The sequence below is a fragment of the Panthera uncia genome (genome assembly GCF_023721935.1).
Source record: "Panthera uncia isolate 11264 chromosome B2 unlocalized genomic scaffold, Puncia_PCG_1.0 HiC_scaffold_25, whole genome shotgun sequence".
NCBI lineage: Eukaryota > Metazoa > Chordata > Mammalia > Carnivora > Felidae > Panthera > Panthera uncia.
Genome location: NW_026057581.1, coordinates 3,330,313 through 3,343,039, shown reverse-complemented (window position 1 = coordinate 3,343,039; position 12,727 = coordinate 3,330,313). Strand labels below are relative to the sequence as shown.

The following is a 12,727-nucleotide window of genomic DNA, read 5'->3' as shown; positions in this document are numbered from 1 at the left end:
AGCCCGGCCCGCGACGAACGGGTCTTGGCCTTGGCGCGAGCCTTGCCACCCTGCTTTCCACGTCCAGACATCACTAGCAGAAAAGGAAGCAAACGCCTTCAAAAGAAAACGCAAGCAGTATAGAGCTAGACTGAGAGCAAGAGAAGTATTTATACTAACGGGAGGTATGCTGAATACAAGCCTCCCATTGGCTCTTTTCAAGTAACCAATGAAAAAGCATAATCAGCATCCCTCATTTGCATAAAAGCCCTCCACCTAGCGGGAGGTTTTTGAATAATCCACTGTAATCTGGCGTGAAGAGCTTTTACGTTAGCACTAATAATTGAAACAGTTGGATTTTCTGAACAATACGAATTTAAAATCCAATCCGAAGCAGGAATGATTGTCCTCATTGCTCTGTCTTTTGGCTGTTTTTCCTTTTCCAGGATTGTGACTGTTTCTGGAAAGGAATAAACAGAACAATTTCTAAAATAGTTTACATTTAAAAAGTACGTCTGTGCCAACAGTTGCTTTAAGTCTCTGGACCTCACAAAATAACAGAAAGAAAGGAAACAAACAATTCTTTGTCAGAGCCCAAGCCTTAACAATGTCTGAGCAATGAAAAGTGTCTGAACAATGAAAACTAAAGGCAAGAACTGGCCCATCCTCTCCCTGACTCAAGACAGTAGGTCTTTTGTTTAAATCATTATCTTACACATGAGGTCTTATGGGATCACCTTGAAGGTAGGTAGAGTACTGTTTTCATTTTAGAGATTGCAAAACATAGAGACCCCGATTGTGAGTTTTTTGTGTCTTTGTCTTTACCGGCTCACACTGAATTAATGAGACTGATGTGGGAACCAGAGGCAAATGAAAAACTAACTTTCCTTTCTGCCTACAGCCTTTGCCATAGGCAGGGTGACATTCCTCTAGGAGCTCAGCTGCCTGGATGATGACACTGCTAAGAGCAAAAGGTAATCTTAACATTCACCCTACCCCCCAGGATCCTGTAAGTCTACTTTAACATATAAGAATTCTTTTGAAAACTTCCTTTATCTCTACCATCACAAGATACATGTTGGCACTCATACTCCAAGCTTATGGCCCACTGATAAACATCTGAAGGGTCTCATGACTGAGGTTTTACTAAACAGTATTAAATGACCTTTTGCTAACAGCAGTTAGCCTCTCGAGGCCCTGGAAACCCTGCTTCCAAAACTCCTTAGAGACTTATGCTACCCCTAACGCCCTCCCAACCTGAAGGTATATAATCAGTCACCCATCACAACCCCAGTGTAACTCTTTCTGCCCCTGGGTCCTGTCCCCGTGCTTAAATACTACCACCTTTTTACACCAAAGGCGACTCAAGAATTCTTTTTTGGCCATCAGCTCTGGACCCTGCCACCACTCCAAAACTGCGTCAAGACCAAGGACTCCAAACTCCTGGTTGGGAAACTCGTTCCCCCCATTGCCATTCCCAACTCCTACCTTCTCCATTTTTTCACTTGGCTACAACACTTGGTTGGTTCGGAAAATTCTTCTGTCATCCTCCATATCCATAGCGTACTGCACCCCTCGTGGTTAGAGGGCCGAAACATTGCAACGCAAACACAAGAAGTCTTGGGACCTTTAGGAAAGGAGGGAACAGATGCCCCACAACACTGAAATAAACAAAAAAGATGAAGTATTATAAACGCGGTGTTTATATGACTGCAGTCTTTGCCTGGTCTTAGCGCTCATGTCAAGGAATATAGTAACATTGAGAGACATTGCCGGGAGGAATCTTGGTGTTTTTCCTCTTATGGTCCAGAAGATAGACCTTGATGGGGCCCTGAGGAAGGTGAACAGTAATTTCAGGAAGTTTTGCAGACTCAAGCCTACAGGTCTTCTGAGTCCCAAATAGGATGGTAAAAGGAACACGAACCTATGTGTGAGAAAAATCTACTCATAAGCCAACGGTCAGAGAAGCATCCTTTGATCCAGGGAACCAGGCAGGAGAGTCAAGATGTGCATCTTCCATTTTTTTTTTCGCCTTCTCTTAAGTCTTCAGACACTTAGGACTCTTTCTCTTGACAATATTCACTCTCCTTTTAATTTTTCATCGTTATCTTCAGTGTCAATGACAGCAGTAAACAACAACCACAGGCTCAATGTCTTTGCAAGATGAAGATATAGAAGGTCTCAAATCCTGCCTCAAAGACTTGGCACTTTTTGAAAAGAGAAGGACTGTATGTCTGAAGATTAAATAGTACAGGATATTCTGCCTCCAAAAATGAAGGTGTGAGCAATCAGGAATATGAGAATGGGTGGCAGAGAGGGGTAATCACTGCGAATCAGAAGGGTCAAGAGAGTTCATGAGGGAGGTGAGTATTCAGCATTCATTCCACACATACTCATTGAATACCGACTAAATGCCAGAGAGTTCCAGGTCCACGGAACATGGCAGTGTCCATGGCAGATAGAAAACTGTACCCTTGCGGTGACGCCCTCCTAGCGTGGCGAGGTGCACAATGGGCTAAATGCACAGAAGAGGACAGTGCGGTTTTTGGTGACGAGCGGCATGGAGACAAAGTAGGAAAAGGGCATATCTGAGACACACGGGGATGGTCAGGGAGAGCGTCACCAGGAGGGTATGAATTCGGGTATGAGTTTCAGGTTTGAGTTCAAACCTGAAAGCGGTGAAGAAGCTAGCCAAGCAGGAAGAGTAAATGCTCCCATAAAAGCCCACGTGCATCCAAAGCCAAGGGAATGTCAGGAGCCGAGGGCCAGAGGTAGGACTGTTCTAATTTCCGGAATAAAGTAGGTCACTTTGGATGGAGGAAGGGGTATGTAGAGTGCTAGGTAAAATAGGAGGCAAGATTAAAGCCTGCTTCAAAACCACAGAATAGAAGTTGGAGTACAGACATTCACAGCATCAGGAACCCGTACTCTATCAGATCGGGGACGAGAAGAAGGCTTCCGGTCATCTAGGTGACCCTGCGTCATGCAAGTCAGCAAACACAACACTACAACTGTCTGCAACAGTAGAACAGCTTGATGAAACCCTATCAGCACGTTCTCAAAATTGGCAAATTCTAGGCATTTGACTGAAAAATAACGTGCAGGGCAGATGTTGGGGAGAGAGACGGTGGGGGTAAACGCTTCCACGACAATGTGAGAGAAAAGTAATTTCCAAAGTAACAACTCTACTGCCTGGAGAGGACACTTTGATGCATATTGTTTTGTATGACAATGAAAGGAAGTAAATATCTGTTCTTTGCTCGATACAAATAAAAAAAAGTATAATGTGCCTTAAATACCCTTGAGAAAAACTAGCCGACATTGAGGTTATTGTTGATGAAGTCCAGAACATGCCATCCCAAAATATGCAGCTCTGGCACATTGAGTAGTTTGAGTTAAAAGAAAAGAGCAACAGCAGGGACAGTCTCACTGTCTACCTTCTTTTCCTTAAAGAGGTCCTCCCTCTACCAGAAGCAAAGAGTCATTCTTCTCGCAGAGGACAGGAAGTTGAGGCTCAGAGAAATCTGTGCAAAAAAACATCATCTCCCAGTTAACTCCCCTAGTCCCAGCCCCTTCGCCGGTGACATTTTCTTAAGTTACCCTCCTTTGTCCAACACAGTATAGAAGCATTACCTTCTTAGAGCTTCTTTGGATTTTCGTTTTTCTTGTGAAAACTCCCATGTGCATGTAAACAAAAAGTAATAATTATAACTTGTAGGCTTTTATCCCATTAATTTGTCTATGTCAGTTGAATTCCTAGACCGAGTTGGAGACCCTATGAGTGTAGAGACAAGTTGTTCTTCCCCGACAAATGGAAGCATTTGCAAGAGTATGTCCTAGAGTAGACTGTCACTCACCTGAACACGGCAAGAGTTACAGCTGTAAGTGCTTTTAATTCATTAATTTATTCTGAGGGCCACCTGTTGTTTACATTACACACATTATAGAACACTGGTTACAGACAGGAGGCATAAGGATCCCTCATTTTAAAAAAGAACCTAACAATGACCAGAAATCTTGAAAGAAAGCTCAAGTTGACTTGATCCGGATCTGTACGTTGTACTCATCTGACAGAATTCTTATAAAGCCAGTCATCTCCAGTCCTCCAAAAGCCACTTTTTAAAAAGAGAATGATTATATTCAATTTTTTTTTAATCTACTAAGTGTAAATATCTATTTAATACGCAGGATGTGTTCTTTGTGGAAATAAGTTTGAAAATAGTAGCTGGAAACCTCTCTTACGTCACATAGAAGCAATGTATAAAAATTTTTCAAAAGCATAAAAACTTCTATTTCTGGACCAAGGTGAAGTAAAACACACTTCTCCCTATTCTTTCTGCGAAGTACAACTAGCAACCCGGAACCTCCCATATACGTTAAACATAAGACTGCCAAAGGGTGTCGAGAAGGTAGGCTGGCTAAGTGACCTTGAAAGTTGAGGAACAAGATATTGTGTGTTCCCTGGGTTTTCTTTTTACCTCATCTATCCTGGATGTGGTGCTGAAGAAGCTGGCAATCTAGAAATGCCAAGGAAGGCAAACGAACAACAATAAAGACACAAAACCAGAAAACCCTGTTATCTCTAGCCAAAAGACCAAAGGTCCACCTAGATAGTGGAGAACTCAAGAAGTAACTACTCTCCTCCAGCCAAACACCATGGAAAACATCCTGCATCTCCCCCCCACCCCACTCCCCACCTATACGGTTTCTGTGGAGGCTGACGAGGGAAACAAAGGCAAGAAAAATGTAGCTTAACTTCCATTCCCTTATAGCCTGCAGCCCACTGCTGGATGTCAGACACCTGCAGGTGTAACACCCCTCAAGAAGTTCATGGCTGCCTTGATGCCTGTTTACACTTCCTTAAAAACTAAAAGCAACCTGGTCTGGACAATAGCTGAATGGTCCTGTGAGACCCTGCTTTCAGCATCCAGAAATTCCTTGGAGACTTACGGTGAAACTTGCAAAGTATAATCAGTCGCTCCTCCCAACCCCCGTGCAGCTCTTCCTGCCCACGGGTCCTGTCCTCGTGCTTTCATAAAGTCGCCTTTTTGTGCTGAAGACATCTCAAGAATTCTTTCTGGGCCGTTTGCTCATGAACCCCACTTCAAACTCCATCAGAGGCTACATGGGGATCCTGGACTTCCACCCTTCTCGGCAACGATGGGGCACTTCTCCCCTCTCGGCATGTTGGAACTATCCACCTAGTATTTTAAAGCAACCATCGTAAAAATACTTCAATGAGCAATGACAGACACACGCGAAACAAGTGAAAGATGGGAAAGCCTCAGCATAGAAATAAAAGAAGAACCCAATTCAAGTTTTAGAACTGAAAAATACAATGCCTGGAATAACAAGCTCCGTGGATGGGGTCATGGATGGGGTCAACGGCAGAATGGAGAAGATAGGGACAAAACAGTGAATCTGAAGATTGAAAAATAGAAATTGCCCAATTTGAACAACGGAGAGAGAATAGACTGGGGAGAGAAATGAACATCAGAGACATGTAGAACGATGACAAAAGATGTAACATTCTTGTCTTCAGAGGACCAAAAGGAGAGGAGAAAAGAGGGTGGTGTTGGAAAAGTATATTTGAAGAAATAATAACCAAAAATTTCTAAATTTGACAAAAGACATAAACCTACAGATTTAGGAAGCTCCACAAACCCCAAGTGGAATAAACCCAAACACATAATCAAACCTATGAAAATTAAAGACACAAATATACACACACACAGCAAGAGAAACAAAACCCATGTAAAAGGGAAAAATCAACTCAAATGGTAGCAGATTTGTCATCAGAAACCACATACCAAAAGGAAGGGTCACATATTTTTAAGAGCTAAAAGGGAAGAACTGATACTGTCCCTCTGAATTTCACGTCCTTGAGAAATTAGCAGGGAAATAAAGTCGTTCTCAGATAAAGTAAAGCATGAGAATTTGCTGCCAGTGTTATCTATCCATAGAAGAATGGCAGAAGGGAGTTTGGCGGGGGGGGGGGGGGGAAAGAAAGGATATAAATTTTTGGGAAAATTAAAAAGGAAGAACAACAAAAAGAAATATGGGTAAACGCAATTGTCTTGAATCTTCTAAAGTATGTTTAGAGGCTAAATTTCTAATATTATCTGATGTGGTTCTCAACATATAGAGAGGAAATATTTCAGATAATTATAAACAAGGGAGGGTAAATGATTTAAAAGGAGAGAAGCTTGGTACAGTTCAACTGGTAACATGTAGATACCAGCGGACTGTGATGTTATGTGTATGTGATACCTAGAGCAACCACTAAAAAACTATCCAAAGACAATAAATGAATCAGAATCAAATTGTCTAAAGAAAATACTCAAGTAGCCCACAGGAAAGCCAGACCTAGAAAACAAAAAGTGGGTAACAGTGAGGGGGAAAAGAAACAAACAAACAAACAGACAAAAAAAACCACCAGAAAACAAAAACTAAAATGGCAAACTTAAGGCCTAACATGTATGGGAGAAAAATTTTTCCCCAACCCTTTTAGGGCTCCTTGCTAGGTCTGATAATGAAACCGCCAAAGATAAATTAGCAGGAGAAAAGCATACACATTTTATTAGAACTTTTACACGTACTTGGGAGCCTTCCTTAAAAAAATGAAAACCTAAAGTGACCAGAGTAGGAAGCTTTTACAATGAAATATCTTTGTAAAGGACTGAAAAGACAAAGGGGTTTGGGCAATGGGTAGTAAACGGTGAAAATGTAACAAGGTTTGTTCATACAGCTTTCTTGGCCCTAAATTCCCTGTTTCTGGTAATAAGCATGTTTCCCTAATCCTGTCTTTAGGGAAGAGGAGGTCAAAGTGAACTTCTTGCTTTTGCTGTTTTCCCAAACTCCTTTGGCTTAAGATATTCAGTATGTCAAGGTGCCATCTTTTGGGGTAGTAGGTCCTGAACCCCATCAATGTCAATAATTGCACCAAATACATATGATCTAAATGCATCCATTAAAAAACAGAGATTGGCTGAGTGGATAAAAATGTGCTGCAAATGTACACTGTTATAGGGGAGGAAAAATAATTTTCCCTCTACCCTTCTAGGTTGTTGGCTGAGACCCCCCTTATTGTTGGAATAAAAGACTACCAGGAGAAAAAGAAACTGAGGTTTAATGACATGTGTACCTCAGGGAGAGATCCAGGAAGTATTGAGTTATGCCCCAAATGGCCCAAGCCACTGCCTTAAATACCATCTCCAGCTAAACACAAAAGATGTTGGGGGTGGGGGTGGGGGCCAGTTCTGGGAAGTTACCAGGCAAAGCACATTTAACCGGGTATGGTTAAATCTTTGACCAGATTTAAATCTTTACACAGATTTAAATCTTTGCCTTCTCCAATGGGTCCCCCTAGTTTTAGTCATCCTTTTCCCAGTACAGAGAGGGAAACACTCTTACAAATGCAGATTTCCCTGGTAAATGTAAACTTCTCTCACAAATGACTAACTTCTACTGGGGTTTCAAAGCTTTTTAAATGTCTGCTATTTAAAGAAATAAATAATCCACTCAAGGTAATCCTTACACCAAAGAGGTATATTTTAGGGTGGCAAATAATGTCCCCCTTCACTGTCTACAAGGAACTCACTTGAAATAGAACTACACACGCAGGTTGAAATTAAAGGGTAGGAGAAGCGAAACCATACAAATATCAACAAAAGGAATCAGGATTGCCTCTCCTAATCAGATAAGTAAACCAGAGCAAAGAAAGTTACCAGAGATAGAAAGGGATATTACAGACCAATAAAAGGGTCAAACTACTAAGAAAGCCATACGATTCTAAATGTATAAGCACCAAATAACAGCCTCGCAAAATACATGAGGCAAAAAATGGTTGAGCCGAGGGGGTGTGGGGCAAGCTGAGAGCAAAGTACAGGCTAACAGCACCCCTTGCCCCCACACCCCCCACCCCAAGTGGGATATGTGTGATATTCCTCGGACACTCCTGGCCACCCAAGAACAGGGGAAAGGAAAGAAAGCAGATGGTTGACTCGTGGAGATCACAGTCCTGCAGGACAGGAATCTCCTTCAGTTTATGGAGAGCTTACTTAGTAAACGGCAAGAAAAAGGCAGTCTTATCCACAGCCTAATTCCCAGACACCTATAGGCTCCATTTCCTGGAGCCCTAATATCACCCTCATCAAGATGGAAGGGGGTTTAAGTGCTTGCCATGGTGATGGGGGAAACTAAGGCAAATGAAAAATTAAATTTCCTTACTGTCTACACCCCATTGACAAGCCCTTGAAACCGGCAGTGACCTCCCTCTGGGAGCTCAGCTGCCTCAATGATCACACTTTGCTGGGGGCAAAAGAGAGCCTTAGCTTAACATTACCCCGACCCCCCAAGATCCTTTAAGTCTCCTGAAACACATAAAAACTCCTTTGCAAACCTCCTTTATCTTTAACCCCCAAGTATATGTTGGCAATTATATTCTCAGCTTATGGGCCCTGGTATACATCTGAAGGTCTCATGACTGAGGTTTCACTAAACGGTAATAAATGACATTTTTCTAACAACAGCTACTGCCTCAAGGTCCTAGAAACTTTGCTTCCAAAATTCCTTACAGATACACTCTACCCCTAACCCCACCCCGCCCCAGCCTGAGAGTATATAATTAGTCACTCTTCACAGCCCCAGGGCAGCTCTTTCTGCCTACCCGTCCTGTCCCTTTGCTTTAATTAAATCACCTTTTTGCACCAAAGAGGTCTTCAAGAATTCTTGCTTGGACGTTGGCTCCGAACCCCCCTTCCCCCTTCACTCCAAAACGTCCTCACAAAGGCCGTCAGGCAATTGAAGCTTGTAGGCCATCCTGAGCTAAGAAATGGGATAGGGGCCTGGGGCTTCAAAGGGGAGGGGGCAATTCACAGAAAGGTAAGCGTAGATGTTTGGTTAATCAGATGTTTGCTCTGCCCAGCAGAAAAACCTTTCAGATTAAAAAAAAAAACAGGTATGTCTGACAATAGCTCTCCTTCTGGTACTGTTAGAGTAGGCAGTTAGTTACATTGCAACAGGATGCCTGGAGGTCAGCAACGAGGAAGTCGTGGCCAGCTATCTGGAAAGTGAGAGGCCCGTCACACCAGACAGGCCCAAAATGGTGGCGAACTGACAGAAAGCCCCTGAACAAATTAGGAAAAAAAGGCCTGAAACCCTGCTTTTCATCCCTAGTGAACATCCTAGTTAACACCTAGGATAAAAGAAAGAAACCCGAACCCCAGGGAGGCAGCTGGCTGTCTCTCTGGAGCTTTCTCCTTCTCCTATCTCAAGAGTGTACTTTTCACTTCAACAAACTCTCCCACTTGTGTCCCTCGTCCGCTGTGTTCTGTGTCTGTCTTTGGATTCTTTCTCCTGACAAGACCAATAACCTTTGGCGACTCCTTTGGGACCGGCTCAGTCGAGGCCTCAGGGCCCGAGTTTTCCCAGTTTACCCGGCAACAAGATCTCTATTAATTTAAAAGGATAACAGAAGGTATGCTCTCACTTGTATTACATTTATACACCTGTCCATATAGACTTGCACAAAGTAAAACTTCCAGAAGTTGAGGGCAAAAATGTCCCGGATAATGGAATTACAGTAGATTTTTATTTGTCTATTTGAAATTATTTTGAATGGTTGATGGGCAGACAGAGGGGGTTGGGAGACCTTTCATTTGGAGGGAGGCCGAGAATTTGGAAAAGAGAAGAAAGGTCCACAAACAGATAACAGGGGGTCCAGAAAGTGTTCTCCCCTACAAATTCAGCTCTTCCTGTCTCCAGGTCACCTTTGTTGGACCGAAAGGTAGGAAGAACTTTCCATGACTGAAAGGAGAATCAGGAAGGTAAGACAGGTTATTTTTTGCTCGTTTGCTTTGTTACTCAGAGACTGCCTCTCTGAAGAAAATGTGGGTGTTTTATTAAGCAAGGGGGTGTATAAACCCTTCTAGAATTTAACTTTGATGGCTGGACTGCTGGCCTTGCTGTGTCCAAAGTTGGTGCTTTATCGGATACAACTGGGGAGATTTTATAAAAAAAATTTTTCTGGTTTCTCCGCACTCCCACTATAGATCTGGGGTCCTACCACAGGGTCCGGGCATCGATTTTTTAAAAAAATCTCGTTCACTTGTTACAGATCAGTCAGGTATCCAGGAGAGATGGCAAAAGGGCCTAGGTCTGAGTTTAGGAGGCTTGGGGTTTAGTTTGAACTCCTCAATTAAGGGTAAAGTTTTAGGTAAAGCATCAAATATCAGGAAGGAAGGGAAGCAGGAGGGAGAGGAGAAGAGAGAGAAGAAAGGGACCAAAGCAAGCAGGCAGGCAAAAGTTTTGAAGGACAAGATGGGGAGAAAATAATCTGTTTGATCATTTTGAAAAGATCATTTTGAAAAGGATAGGAAATAATATTACCATCCAGATCTCACCTCTCCAGGGGAAGAACATAAGTGTCAGTGATTCTTAAACTGTAGCCGGAGTTTGATAATTAGAAAAAGAAAAAAAAAAAAAAAACACAAAAGGAAAGAAAAAGGAAAGGAAAGGAAAGGAAGAGAAAAGAGAAGAGAAGAGAAGAAAAGAGAAGAAACAGAAAGAAATGAAACAAAAAGAGAAAAGAAAAGAAGAGAAGAGAAAAGAAAAAGGGCCTGGGAGGGGTGAGGGGAGATGTCTTTTTATAAGAATGAATTTTAAAGACAGGGGTCTCTTTCACAGCTATATGTTGCCTCTGCTGAGACAGTAAATACACAGCAGTCTACTGACGTGGTATCTGGGAAAAGAGAATTTAAGTTTAACTTTTCATTTTAAAGGGGTCCTTAAAAAAAAAGAAACTAAAGAAATCCTACTTCAAATTTGACTTCTTCATCCAAAGGACACTGTTGTAGATCGCCCTTACGTAAAGTGTTCGTAAACCGATGAAAAATATTCTTTCCCTCCCCTTTTCACAGGCAGTCAACAGCTCAGTCCTACCCAATGTGACACCGCCCCCCCTCACACCGGGACCCAAACCTGCCCAAATATCTCCTCTTCCTCCACCAAGATCATTACTGTCTTTTGAGCATCATTTTTGGAGTCCCAGTTTTTTGAAAAAGGTTTACTAAGAACAACCCGCATACCAGCCTCTGCGGGGCCCTTCCGGCCAGCCAACGAGGTGCCGCGAAGGGGAAGCGCGGGAAATTCAAACTCTTTGTCCTTCCTAGAGCTGCAGGGCCGTGCTTCCCGCCCTTCTGGTGGCATTCCAGAGAAACCAGTGACACAGGAAATAGCCCGGGTTTCCGACCTGCAAGAAAACGGAAACCGGTTTAGATCGGCCGTTGCCATCGGGAAACAATTCTAACGCGAAACTAGAGTAATTTCATTTAATGCGTGCGCAGAGAGCTTGAGGTATACCCCATGGATGCCCACGGGAACCACGGGCGGCTCCGCTGTTTACCTAATGCTTTAGGTTCTGGGGAGTTGAGGCTCCGGAAATACGTGCGCCTACCGGCTCTTTCTAGTACCTGGACCTCTCCTCCTCCCAATAGGGCAGCATGGAATAGTAATCCGCGGAGGGTCCCTATTTTGAAATGCTGTAGTCACTTCTTTACCTAGCAGGGAAACTCCCGTCTACTTTAGAAACCTGCAGACACAGGGAAAGGAGTGAGCGCTTCCAAGTATTACGAGTTTGGGGGAAAACGAAACGTGGGCTGAAAAAAAACTTCCAAGTGAAGTGGCGCTTTGCAGCACAGCCATTGCGCCACAATATTTTATTTCGCTGAGAGCCTAGTTAGTGACCACCCAAACGCATACTTGGCTCTAAAAATGCCCCTACGGATCACCATTTCAGTGGATTCATTAAGACTGTAGCCCAAGCTTGCAATTGCTCAGCCACGGAATGGCAGTTATAGCTCTCCTTTGATAAAGTGGGTGGCTCTGAAAAGAGCCTTTGGGTTGGATCGTGCCTCCCAGCACTCACTTGGAGCTGGTGTACTTGGTGACGGCCTTGGTGCCCTCGGACACGGCGTGCTTGGCCAGCTCCCCGGGCAGCAGCAGGCGCACGGCCGTCTGGATCTCCCGGGACGTGATGGTCGAGCGCTTGTTGTAATGCGCCAGGCGCGACGCCTCGCCCGCGATGCGCTCGAAGATGTCGTTCACGAACGAGTTCATGATGCCCATGGCCTTGGACGAGATGCCGGTGTCGGGGTGCACCTGCTTCAGTACCTTGTACACGTAGATGGAATAGCTCTCCTTGCGGCTGCGCTTGCGCTTCTTGCCATCCTTCTTCTGCGCCTTAGTGATGGCTTTCTTGGAGCCCTTCTTCGGGGCAGGAGCAGATTTGGAGGGCTCAGGCATGATTTTTTTCTAAGAGCTGTAGAAATGCTAATCGCACTCCCCACAACAAAGGTTAGTGTTGTGAGGGGTCCAGAGCCCATTCTTTTATAGTTCTTCAATGCAAATGAAGGTTCAAGAATTATCACTTCTGATTGGATAAAAGCAGAACACTTTCGTTAAGGGGAGGGGTTTATGCAAATGAGGGATACACAGTTTCTCTTCCTATTGGATACACAGGCAAACATACTTTGACCAATGGGAAGGCGTATTGGCTCATCCCCGCTCTGCCTATAAAAGAACTTTCTTTTTTTTTTTTTTTTTTTTTTTTAATTTCTCTGAGCTGCCAAGTTCGTCTCTTTGTATTCCGCGGATCTTTAGCTGGTGAATTAGTCTCCCTTGATATGTCTGGACGTGGTAAACAGGGCGGCAAGGCTCGCGCCAAGGCCAAGACGCGCTCGTCGCGGGC

At 43.7% G+C, this 12,727-nt stretch overlaps 3 protein-coding genes across 5 annotated transcripts in view; 1 reads left to right on the top strand and 2 right to left on the bottom strand.

The window, feature by feature from the left end:
* LOC125939374 (histone H2A type 1-H-like) overlaps positions 1–167 on the bottom strand; it is a 686-nt gene extending 519 nt beyond the window's left edge. The window contains exon 1 of the mRNA XM_049654813.1: positions 1–167. This exon is cut by the window's left edge and continues 519 nt beyond it. Coding sequence (XP_049510770.1) covers positions 1–71 — 71 coding nt within the window. The 5' untranslated portion in view covers positions 72–167.
* LOC125939383 (histone H2B type 1-A) overlaps positions 1–12,727 on the top strand; it is a 373,771-nt gene that overhangs the window by 226,557 nt on the left and 134,487 nt on the right. The window lies entirely within an intron of this gene.
* LOC125939389 (histone H2B type 1-B) lies at positions 11,835–12,346 on the bottom strand. Its single transcript, XM_049654833.1, has one exon. The coding sequence runs from the start codon at positions 12,280–12,282 to the stop codon at positions 11,902–11,904; it is 381 nt and encodes a 126-aa protein (XP_049510790.1). The 5' UTR covers positions 12,283–12,346; the 3' UTR covers positions 11,835–11,901.